Source organism: Oxyura jamaicensis, chromosome 1 (assembly GCF_011077185.1).
Source record: "Oxyura jamaicensis isolate SHBP4307 breed ruddy duck chromosome 1, BPBGC_Ojam_1.0, whole genome shotgun sequence".
In the NCBI taxonomy this organism is placed as follows: domain Eukaryota; kingdom Metazoa; phylum Chordata; class Aves; order Anseriformes; family Anatidae; genus Oxyura; species Oxyura jamaicensis.
The window spans coordinates 175,325,339-175,341,872 of NC_048893.1; the positions used below are offsets into that span (position 1 = coordinate 175,325,339).

Consider the following 16,534-nt stretch of genomic DNA (forward strand, 5'->3'; position numbering starts at 1 on the left):
GTTTGTTGTGTGTTAACAAACAGACTTGTCCAGCATGACGCACCTGGGTGCCTCGTATTTACCAAATAAAGCTGTTGACTTTCCATTCTTTGGGCCACAGGTTCCTCATCATTGCTTGCACAATTACTGGATTATATGGCAGTTTACATACATTATATAAAGCCGTGTGAGGAAAATGTTGTTTGTCATGCTGAATAGTATTGTTATCTTCATCCAAATGCACAAAGGAGTGTAAATGTTTGCATTTCTCCTTAGTTTAAGATGCTCAAAAGCTTTCACGTGCTTTTAACTTAAGCCTAGAGCATGGCAAAATTTTTAACTTTCCCCAGAGAGGTTTTCATTGTGCATTAGTATAATGATCTAATCAGGATAAATCTAATTGAAATAAGTAATTTTAGTTGGAATTAGCCTTGTCTGACACGGAAAGCCATTTAGGATTTACAAAGAAGAGTCTATAGGGGCTGATGCAGCACGTGATGCTGAAGCATGCCTAGCACGCACTGACTAGAGCTCCATATAGAACATATCTACTAGAGCTTTTTTCAATAACAAGTATGACCTTTTAACTTGTTAATTATTTAAATTAGCATAAATACATTAGCAGCAATTCAGTTTAGGAAAGGAAAAGCCTTTCAGACTCTGTCTTTAGTATTTTTAGATGCTTCCTTCACTCCCTTTCCTGCATTTACTTACTTCTTCCAATTTGTTGGCTATTGGGAGTTTATTGTTGTGCTGTTTTATTTTCATGCTCTGTAAATTAAATGTGAATATCTAACTAGGGCTATGGATTCTATTCAGACACAGGGTGCTAGAGGTTGGGTGTAGGCATCTTCGGTATTACATCTAGTGGCATGGTTGTTAGTAGTAAACAGGTCCTTTTAGTTTTAATACAAGCCATTGCTCAGGATATTTTGAAGATGTTAATGTTGCTTTGACCAAAGTGGTGATCTCTTAAGAGAGAAAATTGATTGGGTTAATACCATGACTAAGAATATTTAAAATGTTCATTTGTTTGAAATTAAATACATAACAGAGTGGTTACAAAAACTATACCCCAGTGCAATGTTTTTATTTCAAACCTTACAGATTAAGCATGGATATTTCAGAGAGCAGTGATGTGAATCTGTATCCCATGGAACCAGCAACAGCTTTAGAATTTCAGGAGTCTACAGTAAAGTGTGTTTATCTACCTTTTTTTTAAAAAAAAAATATTGCTTTTGTTAGATTCATATTTAAGTTTCTACACAATAAATTACATATTTGCATTTGTTTATCTTTATACATAGCGGTCAAATGCAGATGGAGATGTCTTCCCTTGGTCAGGTACGTTAATGAGCATATTATTACAAAACACTTGGGGGTAAGGCAGGGAAATGAGCCAGTGATTTCATCAACTTGTAATCTACCGAGTAGGTAAAGTAAAACTGTACTAGATTGCTACTAATTTTTAACTATTTTTATGGAATTGTTGTATGTATATATAAACACACTTTTTTTCAGGATTCATAGGCTGCTTTTGCATGTATTTTTTTCATTTTTTACCTTCTGTGCAGCTTTTCTGTGTGCAGAATGAGAGTCATCTTTCATGGGCCATTTCTTTCATGTATTCTGTTGGCTATGAGAATAAATTATTATTGTTCACAGTTTACTTATGTGTACTCTTTCTATATTTGAAGTGAGTTAATTTTAGATTTACAAAATTATCTACCTGTTAGAAGTGGATCTGCAAGTAGATAATGTCTCTTACTTTATAGTTCAATTTCCATCATAGTATTTGCAAGAAATACTTCTGAGGTAATGTTATACAAAAAAAAATACAATTCTATTCCCAGTTATTCACATTCTAAAGTAATTTATTTTACAGAAAGAAAATGCTGAAGAGGAATTAGAATTTCAGAGGAGGAGGGAATTCATAATGGAGAAAGCCAAGAGTGAAGTGAGAACATGTGAACAGGGTGAAAAATGGTCATTGAGTCAGGTATGTAGGTGTGTAGATACAATAAATATGGAAACATTTGGAATGGAATGGGTCATTTCACTCCATTCATTGGTGTATGGAATGTGAGACCCTTCGGTTTAGGCCCTTTGGGTTTTGTTTGTGTTTGTTTTTTTTTTTCCCTAGATTAAATCTCAAGGTCTGACTGTAGATGGGATGTTAAGTAAGATCTATGTCTCAGGAAAAAGGCTGATATAAGGAAACTGATGTCTTCCAATAAATATTACAGTAGTTGTATTTCCCCTGCCAAAAACAAGTCTCATCAAAGTTAGATCTTCAATAAAGTAAACCATCTGGTTCCTCTTCCCCTTCACCCCAAATACCCCAGTTCTTGTAGTAGTTTAATAAACTTCTAAATTCTTGTTCCCAGCAGTATATTTAAGGCAAAACTGGCTGGGACCAGGTTGGTAAGATTTATTTCTGTTTATTCTAGCTAATACTGTGGTAATATTATGAAAAAAATAAAATCCCAGATACTGACTTTTTAAGTTTAAGAGGTGGCCAGGGAAGGTCATATTGCAAAATGGGTGTGTAATCTTCCTTCCCATCTTGCTAACTTTTCAAAAATTCTGACTGTTGAGATCAAGTGTTTCGAATTCTGTCTCTTATTTTGGTTCCATATTTTTGTCTTGATTAAAAAAAAAAAAAACATTTGCCTTAATGAGGCCTTTTGAATTTTGCCTTTTGAATTGATTTATTTTTTTTTTTACCTATGCCAGCGTTGTTTCTGCTGACCGAGTTACAACTAATACAGAATTAATTTATTTCATAGTTACTTACATGATTTCCATGTTTCCAGTTTAACTGTAGCAAAAGTGGTAACAAAAGGTATGTTACATTGCAATTATGAATTGCTTGAAGAATGCTTCCCTCTTCAAATCTGTATTTAAAATATCTATTTACATATTAAACTTCGTGATGTTTTAATTACAAAATCTGTAAAAAAAAAAAAAAAAAAAAAAAGCTATTACATTTGAACCAAAAAAGATTCAAATCTTACAAATTTGCTCATGAATCAGTTAGGTGAAGACAAATTTGTGCAAATAATTTCCACAAGAAAATTTTGAAGTGGTATCTTCAGTGTTCATGTAGTAGTAAAAGTACATATTCATTAAAGTTCTTTCGGTGAAAAACCAATACAATGCTAAAAAAAAAAAAAAAAAAAAGGTTGTAAAGGTGGAAAGTATTAAATATCAGTGAATATCTGACTGTCATAAGTAAAATACTCCGTGGTAGTACATGACTAATACAATTCCTGAAACGGTCTTTTCTTTCTTTCTTTCCAAACATGCAGAATGATCTAATTGTTTGGAATACGAGTGGCCAAACCTCTCACAATGAGGTAAGATACTAGTGCCATTTGTTTGTCTTTTGTATGTAGATGATCATTTAGCTTTTTTTTTTAAAAAAAACAAAACTTTCTGCACAAATGATTCATATATTAAATAAAACATGTAGTTGAATTTCACAGAAAATACGAGCTTATGAGTAGTTGCTGTGGAGGTTATTTAGCCTGTGTCATTTATTCTTGTCCTTATATGGATTTACTAGAATATCAATGACATTTTCTGGTAAGTATGTTTCTGAGTTACATAGCTTAGTACAAAACATTTAATCTTAGATCATTCTTCTTTTCTTTTAAAGTCGTATTTGTTTCACAAAATTTCCACTGATTACAAGGGAATTTCTTTTTGCACAGTCAAGTCTTATGTCCTTGATTAGTTTTTCAAGAAGAAGCTAATTTCAGTGATCCTTTTGCCACTACTGTGCAAATTTCAGCAGAAGGTCAAAAAGGGAAACTGTAGGGAACTCTTCATGGAAATTATTTTTATTCTTATTTTCTGTGCAGGAATAGGATTTCTTCCTGTACGTTACACTATGTATGAGCAGCTCACAAATCTATGAGCACCCAGCCTTGGGGATGGGACTCCTATAGTTCCTCTCAGAGGAATCCTTTCATAAATAGGATTCACATTCCGGAGTTTGGTCACAGGACTCTTCCTATGTTACTGTTGGTGGTATCATGATTATACCTCACCATTCTCTTCTTTGTGCTCCAGCTCTATTCTTTGTGTTGCGACTGTTAGCCTAGTTCAGGGTCAAGGGCGATCCTGCTCTGAGCTGTATGATTAACTTCCTTCTTTCTGCATTTTAGGCAGAATACAGTGTTCAAAGGAAAATAGTTACACAGAATGGTAATAAATTCAGTGAAAGAAACATACCTAAGGATAAACTGGTGTTGGTTTTGCTCTTCTAACTATACTATGCCACCAAAAAAAAAAGTATTTTTGATGGGACCAAGTGATTTTGTGGGAGAAAACTGAAAAATAATCATACTTGTTTGTAGCTAGGGGCAATATCCTGCAGTCTTTGGTCAGAAACTTTAGCTTCTATTCGAGCAAAGGAATAGGATTGACTAAATATGGGAGATTGTTGCATTTTCAAGGCTATATTGGGATTAGATTGTGGTGAAGTAGTTGTAGCATACAGTATTTGTAACTTTTATTTTTTATTCAGTCAGTTGTGCTGTGATATTCTGGATTTATTCTTATTTGGATTTGTGTTCTTGAATTACACAGAACAAAGATAAAAGTCCAACGTCTCCCACTGCAAACAACGTGATCCCTTTTGGCCTGAAGCCACGATCAGGTAATGTAGGAAAGAAAATCAGCCAATTGTGTATTTTTTTAATATCTGTGTTATTAGTGAATGTCTGTACTTTTTTTAACCTTCAGAAGGCAATGATGAAACATTCTGTACAACGGTCTGAAGAGTAGAAGAATTTAAGTTCATAGGTTTGACTTGAGATTAAAATTATAACAGCTATATATTTGATTATATTTTATGTTCAGAAAACATATATATATTTCTTGTCCAGAAAACAGTTATTGCTCTAAAAATTTCTAATTGCAGTGAGTCTCTCATTAGTTAGACTTGTGTAAGATTAAGGTTTATGGGAAGATTAGATGTTTACTTCAGTCAGCAGCTGAGTTTCATGTATTTGCAATGTATTAAATCTGCATAACCATCAATCCTGTAATATGCAGTAGTTCATTTAAAAAAAAAAAAAAGGTGGGGGGGACAAACTGAACTGTTAACATATTTTGAGGACGTGGGTAACCACTTCCTTTAAAAGCAGGATAAGGCACAGGTAAACTTTATCTTCTCTGCGCTGAGGTAGTTGATAGTGGTTTTCAATATCGTTAAGTCATCTCTAAAGTCATCACCTCTAAAGAATAACCTTTTTTAATATGCTTCAGCATCTGAAAACTGTAATTCTGGTTTCTCACATTCACCACAAATGCTTTTATTCAAATGCTGGTAAACCACAACAAGCTTGTAGCTTCCATAACAAAATATCTTGGCAATAATGGCAGCAGTTTCATATTTGAATGTATTTTAAGAAATTGTACCCATAGATTTGTTTAAAAAGTTTTAAAATGTGGTGTTATTTCACCAACCTTGTTTCGTGAAGAAGACATTTTAAATTTCCCGTTTCGTGACATACAAATGTGACAGATCTGTTTACTTGAATCTCATAGTTTGTTGGATTGCTAATCTCTGCCTTTATTCTTGTATGTTCCTGATGCTTTAGAAATGTTTTCTCTTAACATGTGAATTATGGGTTGAATAATGAGCAAATGTGTCCTTTCAGGAATTGGAAAAAAAATAACATTGTTCAGTCCAGCGGCAACATTAAGATAATGCTACTGGGAGAAAGACATGCAAAGGCAAATGGGCCCACTCCATGTCGCTGCCCTCATAGAAGGTAGTCTGTGTTCTACTGAGTGAAATCTGCTTCCAGGAGATGGAAGCAACATGGTAGGAGAAAGTGCAAGGCTGTGACTTCGTATTCAAGTGTTAGTTTAACGCACATTTCCTAATCTTGGCATATCAGTGTACCAAGATGTCCCATACTTGATGGCTGTGATACATAAAGGAAAAAAATGCTTTCTGAAATAGGCGAGTGAATCTTTTTAGACAATTTCTAGAAGGAGTGGTCTACAGGGGTTGCAGTCTCTTGCATCATTAATAAAAAAGTAGTGATGGAAGACCCAGATGATCGCAACTCCTCCAGTTCTTCCCCCGTGTCTTTTCAAGCTATATGTAACCCCCTAAATACTAAAGCCAGTTGGTTATAATCTGTTGGTTTTATGCTCTGTACCAATACAAATTTGTATATTTGAATTGCTTTGAGTATGCCAATACTATGAAGCTGTTTAATCACAGCTATGAATTACAGAAAACTTGGTCATCTAAATTTATTTTTCCTTGCCATATTATGCACTACAGAATCACCAAATGAGAGCCATTACTGCACAGTTTTTCACCTCATTATATGCAGTTTCTGTAATGTTACCTTAGATTTATACTGTGGTAAAACGGGTGAATTTGGCAATAGTGAAACTTTCCAACATCTGATAAAACAGCAGTGCGTTAGCTCTGTAGCACAATGGGACAAAGCGTTGCTGTAGAGTAAGGAGACTGCATATTTCCTCCCACCCTCCTGCTATAGAATTGCTGTAGAAGTATTGAAATGTTTTGCTAACACTTGAGAAAAAATTACAGATAAATGTAGTACACAGCTCAAAATACTGGCGTATTTGTGAATCCTGCACATTTGTCCTCTTAAAGTTGGCTAGCTTGCCATGATTCTCTTTTTCCTTCGCTGTCTTTCTTTCAGTTTTGTGTGAGTTTCAACCACTTTATCACTGTCTGAATTTGTGCTTGTTAATTATATACTGCTTTACTGCCCTAAAGCTGAGCTATTCTAGAGCTCCGGCAGTTCTGTGATCCAGGAAAGTTTTTCAGCTCGGTCTGTAATGTATTTTGTTAGCTTTTTCTTTTAAGTTCTTCGTGGCCTTAGGGAAAACTTTAGAACTCATTGGAAGTGATTGTTAGCTATTTACTTCATTAGGGCTTTTACTTGAATTACTTGCTCATATAAATCTTTTAAACCTGAGAGCAAGATAGATTTTAAAATATTTTGTGTACATAGTGTTCTGTGGGGAAAAATGGCAAACGGTCAATGAAAATATATGCAAGCATACCTTTCTGAAATTGGAGAGTTTATTTTCACAACGTTTATTTTCATCTATTTTAAATGGATGTTGTGTTCAGTTTGTTTTTTTTTTTTTTTTATATACCCTCACTGTTTCATAATGACATGTCTTTTGGAAATGTGAAAGTAAACCATACCAGGCTCCTGGTTAATGATTCTAGTTTTTTGAAGTGCACGCACAAATAGAAGTGCTTCCAAAGGATAAACCACAGTAGCTTAAACGTCTGTGTTAGTATATACTATATTAGTATATACTGGTATGTGCTCAGGACTGAAGGCCCTTTTATTCTTCCATTTTAAAATGAAGATAAAACATTGGAAAACTCTTATCTGATGGCTGTCTGGGTATCCAAAGAAAATGTTTTGAAAGATAATGAATGTGTTTGACTTCTCGACAGACTCTTTTCAAGGATCAGTTGTTTACACAGAAGGTAAAAAGATTATTTTCCCAATTATTTCCTCTTTTAAAATATTTTATAGAGTATGACTTCTCAAATTCATACTCAATTTGAAAACCTTAGAATTACTGTTGAAAGGAACCAGAAGTTAACCTAGAACCCCAGTTTTACTCTTGGGATATGCTTTAGCCCTCTGAAAAGGAAGCACTCAAAATGGATTATAAATGTAATTCTTTTACACTTGATTCATGAAGTAATTACAACTGGTATCATTTAATGTTTTAGAAGCAGAACATTGAAGTTCTTGCCGTAATCTTTAAAATGAGATATGAACATCTACTAACACATCTTGCAGCATTCAAAAATATTTTTTGCTGTTGTTCTGTGCCACTTTGCATTATATTTCATAGTTTCTGCTGAACAAAGTGGCAGTAACCCAGACAAAAAATATAGTAATTGTACCTTTAGAGGATAAAAGAAGCACTGACAAAACTTAAAACAACAATGCAGTTTGTAAAGGGATGTGAAAAGTTGTCCCCTTGCAACTGTTTACTTAGCATAATCTTACATGTGAATCCAACTTCTTCATTTTCATAATCTGTAGAGGATTTGCAGCATGATGTCGGTGTATGTGGACATGCTTGCCTCGCTGTTCTTCAGTGTTGTTGGAACACAGTGATTATTAGAACTTGACAGCGTTTTTCCCTCTTTCAAGGGTTAGGTACTGTTTTTCTAATATCTGAATATTTATTTGTCCTACTTGTTTTCTCCCCAAGAAGACCAACCGGATTATCTGTGTACTTTGGAAAATCATGCGAATCCCAATTGCCAGTGTAATTAAAGACTGCTTATTATTTTCCATAAATCAGTGTCCTGTTACCCCATGTTGAATTCTCAGAGTTTAAGTTATGCTGACTCAGTTTTGGCTGACCCGTTGTGCCAGTAGCGAGAAGCAGTAAACAGGCTTTGAAAAAAGGCATATCTAAAGAGAGAGAGCTCTTGACCTGTTGAATGTGAAAGAAAGTTTAAGGTGAAGTTTTACACAATGTCATCTGAATTATCATATTTTTTTGTACAGATTCCCGAATTGTGGGGGAATGAGAAAGTCTATACAACTAAGTTCCTTGTTATTAGTTTGAAATGGTATAAAATGGGAATTTTCTTACTGAAAGTAAGTAGTATTCAGAGCAGAAGTAGTTCATTCTCTTCAAACTAAACTGGAGATTATAATGTTGGCTTGTGTGTGTGATTGTTGTGGTTTAACCTGCCTGGCAGCTAAGCACCACACAGCCCTGCTACTAGGAGGAAAATTAACTCTATCCTAACTAAAACCAAGACAGTGATGTAGTAGATAAAACATGGAAAACCAAGAAGCAAGGGAAGAGCTCTTTATTTTGATGGCAGAATTGGTAAAGAACTGAGATTGGGTACAGGAAAAACTCTTGAGTGACATTATTGTTAAGAGTAAGAAAGGAGAAATTTAAATTCTGTGATGAAAAGGAAGAAACCAGTGGAAAGCTTTGAAAGGATGGATGGCGTGCTAAAAATAAACAGGAGATATTTTAAGGATGTCAATTTCTGTTTTGGAAATGCAGTAGAATGGAGATTTGGACATACACAAATGTAGAGTGGGGAAGGAATAAAAACGTCCAATGAAGGATTTGAGGAACAAATAGGAGGGTGCTGCCATGACTAGTCAAGGGAGAGAAGGCAGAATGGATGGAGAATAGAGGCTATATTGCTATAGAAATTAGCTCCATAGTGAGTATCAATTTATTTTATCAACAAACACACCAGGGTGGCCATGACCATGGCATGCTTTTACAGTCGTCTGGTGGACAGGGTCTCCAGATTTACAGCATCTGTGGACATGTGAGATCTTGTGTGCTCTAGGGAGCCCAGCTGGTCATTACTGAATTTCTGCTTGTTATAATGCTACAGAGCAGGTTTGCCAAGGTTTGTGGCAAAGACTCAGGATCCTTTGGCAGTGTTACAGCTCTGTTCCCTGTCCTTAGAAAGTCTGCCAAGGTTGCTGAGGACCAGAACTTTCCTAGGATGGGGGTGGGCCCATTATAGATTTGGACTTACTGTCGTGGGAGTCAGCAAGAAATGTAAGTAGTGCAGCATAAGCTATCGAGTGATTAAACAAAAAGGAAAACATGTCTAGTGCATGTACTTACAGGACATATTTCAACAGAATAAGAATTATAGGGATAATATATTTGCGACCTAGCAACATTAACTGGGAAGTTAGTGTAATGATATTTTCATGTGGATGTGTACATTGTCTTTGGGGGGTGTAATGTTCTTATGACAGTTGCAAAAAACAACTCAATTCCTCTCCAAACTTCTGACTGTAACTGCTGAAACTTCACAGCAGATGTATTTACCTTCTGATTCACAAAGTCAAGGTTTTCGTCAGGCTATAACATAAAATCTATGGGTACTTTTTCTTAAAACTTGGTTGTAAACAATTTGTGTGAAGTGCTGTGGTTACAATGATCCTGTTGAGCTTAACAGCTTTAACTGCACATGCAATGTATAGTTTGCAAGTACTAACATATAACTTTTCGCTCTTTTTATTCTGCACCATCTTTCATTCTTTTCTTCAAAAAAATATGCATTTTGTATTGATCACCTTTGACTTGCATCTTCATCACTGCCATACAACCCTAATGCCATATATGAAATGCTGCTGCCCGCCCTTTTCCCCCACCCCGGTCCTTACACCACTGGGGTTGGACTGGCTGTCACTCCCCTCCAGCAGACCCATCCCTCAGTCTTCCTCCTATCTCCTTCAACACACTTACACAGGCACAAACATGGGACAACTTTAGCTACAGTATACCATCTGAAGGAGACAGTGACAATGGTAGGTGTTCCATGCATAATTTCCTTAATTTTATGTTTGCGAAAACTGCAGTATCTGGAAAATGTCCCATGTAGCTAAGGGTGAAAGAAAGTACTCGTAAGGGAATGTTTATAAGACTAAATGCCTCAAAGGATGCATATTAATTTTCTGTACCATATGTAGTGTCAAAAGCAAATGAGTGACACTGTTTTCAAGTCCGGCAAAACACCTTTTCTCATGATACCCACTCCCAGAGCTATTTCCAGCATAGGTTTATTGGTTTCTTTTACTTTCAGGGGTTTATAAAAAGTTGCACTTAAACAGCAATTAATTTTGCTGCTGTCTTTTCTACGTTTTTATTCACAATTTTTTTAGATACTGACTCTTAAAAATATCCAGCTCCAGTTATTGATGCAGGTGTGTAACTAAATTAAAGAGGAATCCATGATGAAGCAAAGCTGGAAGAATCAGATAAGCAAAAATAGTGATTTTTGTCCAACAGAAACTGTTAGCAAGCCATCCAACTTTTCTGTTTATAGTGAAGGCCAGATATATTAGTGGATGTTGGTTTTGCTGCCTTCCCCCCCCCCCCGGGGGGGGGGGGTGGAGTGGATGTTGAGTCAGATGCAAAGTTGGTCTTGTTCGGGCTAGCAAGGTCTTATACTGCATTAATATTTCAACATCAGATTGAAGAAACAGAACCTAAATTATAAACTGTTTAAAAATGTTAGATAGGTAGATGTATCTTTTTTTTAAGTAGGGTGGTTGTTCTTCCGGTTGCCTTAAATCAGAAGAGTGTTTGCGTATTGGAAGGCAAGGAAACCGTCAAAAGCATTAGACCGAAACTAAGCCCACAAATTGTGAATGATAAATGGCAACATTTAGTTTAGAATACTTATATTCTTATTTCAGTTCAGTATTTGACAATACTTGCTATTGCTACTGTTTTCTTGGCTGTAAAGTCCTAACAGCATCTATAAGGAACCTGCTCTGTGAAGTAATTTGGTAAGAAATACAAGTAGGTTGGAAAAAAATTTTGTTGCCGTGATGGTACAAAGTTCTCTCGACATTTTGCTAAAGACAACTGTAACAGATAAAGGGAAGCTACAGGTACTTCTAACAACGCAGGGTTTGTGTTTTAGGTCAAAATAAAAAGAAATCATTAGGTCTTCCTCCAATACTGGTATATTCCAGACAAAAAGCAATTAGTTATATATTTGTTTATTCTTAGTTGGTCTTTTCTGACAGCAGTAATCTGTTGGCAGTTGAGGAAAATGGGACTCACGTAGCCGATTTTATTAGACTTAACATTGTGTGCTTTTGATAGTGGGAATGTCATGAAGTCATGAATGTTATGAATGTTATGAAGTCAGTTCAGTAAAACATAATTATTAGGAAAATAATGCTTCTGTAGACCCTTTCCTGTTAAACAGGAAGAGAAGTGTAGCACTTCCTATATGATGAATGTTCCAAGTAATAACACATAAAAATTGAGAGCATCTTATTTCAAGAATGTGGTAAAATCCAAGTTCTGTTTGCCAGTTTTGAGGAGCTGGCTGCAGTGTCCAGATAGTTTTTCAGATTTCTCACCAATGTCTTCAAATTGTACTTGCTGCAAGAGAATACTTTTTATGATTTTATTCAACATTGTACATGAAGAAACCACATTCAGAAACTTAGCATTTGTTCTTTGACTCCCGTGCAGTACAGATGTCAATAAAGATTGTAACTAAAAGAGTGGTTCACGAATGTTTGGTGACTAAAATAATTTTGGTGACCTTGGGTCGAACCCTAAGAGTCCAACTGACTGCATACCATGGCCATTAGATGTACATTGGATGCCTTTGAATTTGTCAGTTAAGGGTACGTGCTAGTAACGTGATTTTTTAAGCAGTTTAACACTGTTGCATCCAACTTTCTTGCAAACTAATACTACCTATAGTTAATTTGCATTGATTTAAATGCAAAACAGATTCGGCTTTGCGGTCTTTTGAGACTTTTGAAGAGTACAGTGGTGGTCATTCAGAATTGAGCCTGATTTGAGATATACAGCCAGAAGCTAATATTATCTTACCCTTTATATAATGTTGTGTCCTGTTTCTTTAGTACTGTGCCTCTGCGCCTCTGCTTTCATCACTTCTGAAGTGTTGCAAATCTTGGAATTAAACTAAAAAATTCCCACATTAAGAAACAAGTTCTTTCAGTATATGTAGGAAACAATTATAAAAGACTTTTATTATTTCATTTCTATTTTTTGCAACACTTTAAATGTTTTCATAATAGAAATCTTGTCTCACTGAGAATTTTCACAAGGAAAATTGTCCGTTATGGTAATATGTAGAATACATAGAATCACAGAATTCTGAGTTAGAAGGGACCCACAAGGATCATCGAGTCCAACTCCTGTGTCCCCAAAGGACCACCCAAAAAAATCAGACCATGTGTCTGAGAGCATTGTCCAAAAGCTTCTTGAACTCAGGCAGGCTCAGTGCCGTGACCAATACATAGTACGTGCTTATTAATAATTAACCATTGAGCTTGTTGAGTCTTGTAAAATACGTAAGTTTATTGGAACAAGAATAATTTAATAACCTTGGTTGACCATGGGTTCAGAAAGCAGAAATTCTACTATTTGACAGAGGGAAAAACAGACCTTCACGCGTGTGTGTGAGATACGGGCTCCCCTTGCTGGAAAAGGTGTGTAATGCAGAGAAGCAAGCAATATTTCAGACTGCCAAAATTTCCTGGATTAGAACACCTTTCTTTAAAATTCAGTATGTAGCTGGAACTTGTAATAACTAGTACTCTTTAGGTTTGTGTGTGTTTATATAAAGTAGTTAACATTTATTTCTGTTTAACTTATTTTTTGCAACTTTTAATTGTGATTTCCCACTGCCTTGAGATTAGCCTTCCTGCTGCTTCGTAGTGGAATGTCTGTCTCAGTTAGGAATAGAATTGAATAACTAGTGTTGACATTTACTTTTCATTAACAGCTGTAGTCTGAAACTGAAGGAACCATGTTTGGGACATTTATACTGACTTAGCAGAGGCCTAAACAAAGACAGCTAGGGCCAAGCTGAATGAAGGCCATGATCATATTCTGTGATACTTGCAAAATTGAACATAATTATGAAATAATGCTTTCAATGAGAATTATTTGAAGTGTTGCTGTTGCTGCTAAAGCTACAGTGGTGTTTAAATATAATTTAAATATGGTATTACTCTTTGAACATTAAAACTACGTCTGTGTGAGTCAAGTAGTGAAAGGAATCAAGTTTGGTAACCCTGGCCATAATTTATTGTGTTGTATTGTTTATTGTGCCTTGGGTGAGTAGCCTAAAGGTATGTCAGGAGTTAAGTTCCATCTTTACTGTGTATGTAAGCAATAATTGCTGCCTGCTTGCCGAGCTGCCTTAGGTAGTGCCTTTCTCCCTCCCTTTGACCAGAGAAGTAGCTTAGATTATTACCATTATTATTATTATACATAACCTACTGGCCTTCATCTAGGTGAGATGCCTGGTGAGTAGACTTGTCTGGGATTTCAAATATTTCTTCTATAGAAGCTTTGTTTTCTTTATGTTGAGTTGTGGATGCTAGAGAGTGCAGTTTTGCCTGTTAGCCCTGTACTGATTTGGGAGCTTCATTAATGTTTTAGTTTGTCAGAATGTAGATGAAATTTCCTGCTACCGAGACTTCAATTTCTTATTTTGCTATGTATTTTAAGGACTTATTTTGAAAATTCAGCCTGTTAGCTGGAATGTGACCTAATCAAAAATGATTGGCATGCCACAGTTTTTAATGGGACATCAGAATTGGTCTGATTACACTCATCTGCACCTGCCTTACGGTGAAAGTAATTCATCACTTCTGTAGCTGGAGTAAAAGTTTCTGATTTGCCCTTTAGGAAATAAAAGGCTGTTCTCTTCTTTCATGCTATATATTGACACAAAGATTATACTCTTTCCTTCTGCAATATCAGCAAGCAGAGTCATCCCAGATATGACTACTACTTAAAGATGTAGAGAAGCCTGCTGCTGAATTTTAGATAAAGAGTCTGGATTGACACCTACTGTCTGCAACAAATTTAGGCAACCGCAAAAAAAACCAAGGCTGCTTCACAGTCTGTGACAAATTTCTCTAACCAGGCTGATGCATTTAGTGGGCTGCTCCTTTCTAACGCTGGATGAGCAGGAGAGAAATTTGAATATTTAGCTCCCTTAAATTAATAAAATTGAGATGGAGCAGTAGCTGGTTAAGACCAGAGGTTTCTACGCTTTGCACTTCCCGTTCCACTGGTTGGTACTTAAGTGTCCTGTTGCATTTGGAAGGAGAGATGCAGGAAAGTGATAATACAAAATCCTCTCTCTGGAGCACTGTTATTTGCCATAATAATCAGGCTGGCCCTTATTTTATCTGAGTGGCGACAGTTTCATTTTGTGAAAATAACAATCAAGCATACATCTTGCTCTTCAGAGCCATTCAAAACAATCACTGATCACAAAATAAGAAAGTGTACAGGTGTGTGTATATATACAAAGATCTCATGTAATTATGTCATGACTTGTATGACTTTACCAACAAATAAACAGACCGTCCACAGAACCAGGACTGGTGGCAGGGAGTACTGGGAAGCATTTGTGCAATGCTACATTCACAATAAAGCTTTTAATGTAGGCAGGCATACCGAATGGCTGTAATGTTGAGTTTCTAGAAATCAAACCTATATTTTTGTTTGTCTGATAGGGTTTTCATTGTTGTTGTTTTTTATTTTTATTTTTTAATGTAACCTTATCTAGTAAGCAGTTATCCTGCTTAGGAAGATGCTTGTCACACAACATGCTAGAGCATCTTGTAGGAGAGGGTTCTTCTTGATGGAATAAGACGTGCTCCTTGCCATGTTAGGAAGCTTTCTATAGATCAGAATCTCTAAGGGACAGTGCTGGTGCTTAATCGTCTGACAGATGTTGCCTGACATGGTATGGATTTAGTCAAAATGTATCCACTCCGTTGATGGTACATGGTGCTGTTCAGAGCTGTCCTCCTGAGAAAAGAGAAATTTTCTAATGTTTTTTGCTGGAGATGGTGCCTCAGAATTTTGCTTCATTTGAAAATGAATGCATCAAGCTGTTTACTTTTAAACTAAAACTTGTCTCTTTAAAAATCACAGTGTTCTTAAGACCACAAAGAAATTTGGAATCAATAGACCCGCAATTTACAATCCGAAGGAAAATGGAGCAGATGAGAGAAGAGAGAGAGCTTGTGGAACAGCTGCGTGAGGTATGTGAGCACTGATACAATTGTGTTAATAGAACATATATTTTGTGTTCTTTGGGAAAGTTACATAAGTAAGATAATATTTTAAATTGCTAAGTGAGACAGCATTACTTCTGTGAACTGTGTTGGTGAGACTTACCCTGAAATGCCTTAGCCCAGTCAGGTGTTTGTACTTCAGAAAAGATTTTCTGAATGGGAAATAATAATGGGAGTTGCCTGAATGACATACGATTAAATGGCATTCTCTGCACTGGTGGAATTAATAGTCTATGTACTTTCATCAGAAAGGATGAAGTGATTATCTCTGAGTGTTAGAATCTAATAGTTGTCTATAAGTGTGCTGTTGGAGTGTTTTTAAAATAGAAGCACAGTTTAAGGAATTCATCATATGTAACAATCTTACTATAGCTTTTTGTTTGTAAAATTCTTAAATATTTTCAAAGTGTTTTATTCTGCAATATCAAATTCTTTTCAATGAGACTTCAGGTTTACTTAAAAGAGCAGTTTTGGATATGTGTTATATCTGAATGTCTTGCTTTGTTACCTGTCTTTTTTGATCACTAATGCTTCATAAGTAGATTTTCAACTTCTAGGGAATGACTGCCTTTTACTCTCTGGCAGTGAAGGATACCATGTAATTCCGTTTGAAAGTACTGCTGATAAAATTTGAGATGGATAAGTAGAAAACTTGGGGGAATAGTGAAAGAAATGAACCACATGTAGTGCAATCACATGACTAATTGCATGCATTTATGTTTTATATGTGTGTATACAAAAATAAATGCATATTATGACAGCAGCATTTGAAGTATTGCCTTCCTTTAAAGAACTGTACATAATTCAGTGACCAGCATGGTAGGAGGTGAGGCTGATTTGTAATTTTTAAAGAGTTAGTTATATGAGAAGTGGATTTTTTGGTAAACAAACTGCATACATACCTAACACCATGGGAG

At 35.7% G+C, this 16,534-nt stretch overlaps 1 protein-coding gene across 7 annotated transcripts in view; it reads left to right on the forward strand.

Moving 5' to 3' along the window:
* LRCH1 (leucine rich repeats and calponin homology domain containing 1) overlaps positions 1-16,534 on the forward strand; it is a 120,074-nt gene that overhangs the window by 82,070 nt on the left and 21,470 nt on the right. For 3 of the 7 annotated variants that reach the window (XR_004749804.1, XR_004749807.1, XM_035322887.1), the window contains 7 exons: positions 1,087-1,176; positions 1,287-1,323; positions 1,865-1,978; positions 3,291-3,338; positions 4,576-4,645; positions 10,224-10,328; positions 15,475-15,584. Coding sequence is in view for 2 of the 7 variants with exons in the window: in XM_035322887.1 (XP_035178778.1) it covers positions 1,087-1,176; positions 1,287-1,323; positions 1,865-1,978; positions 3,291-3,338; positions 4,576-4,645; positions 10,224-10,328; positions 15,475-15,584 (574 nt within the window). In the remaining 5 variants the exon portion in view is untranslated. The remainder of the gene's footprint in view (positions 1-1,086; positions 1,177-1,286; positions 1,324-1,864; positions 1,979-3,290; positions 3,339-4,575; positions 4,646-10,223; positions 10,329-15,474; positions 15,585-16,534) is intronic. The other 4 variants (XR_004749811.1, XR_004749818.1, XR_004749813.1 and 1 more) reach the window with 2 other exon arrangements.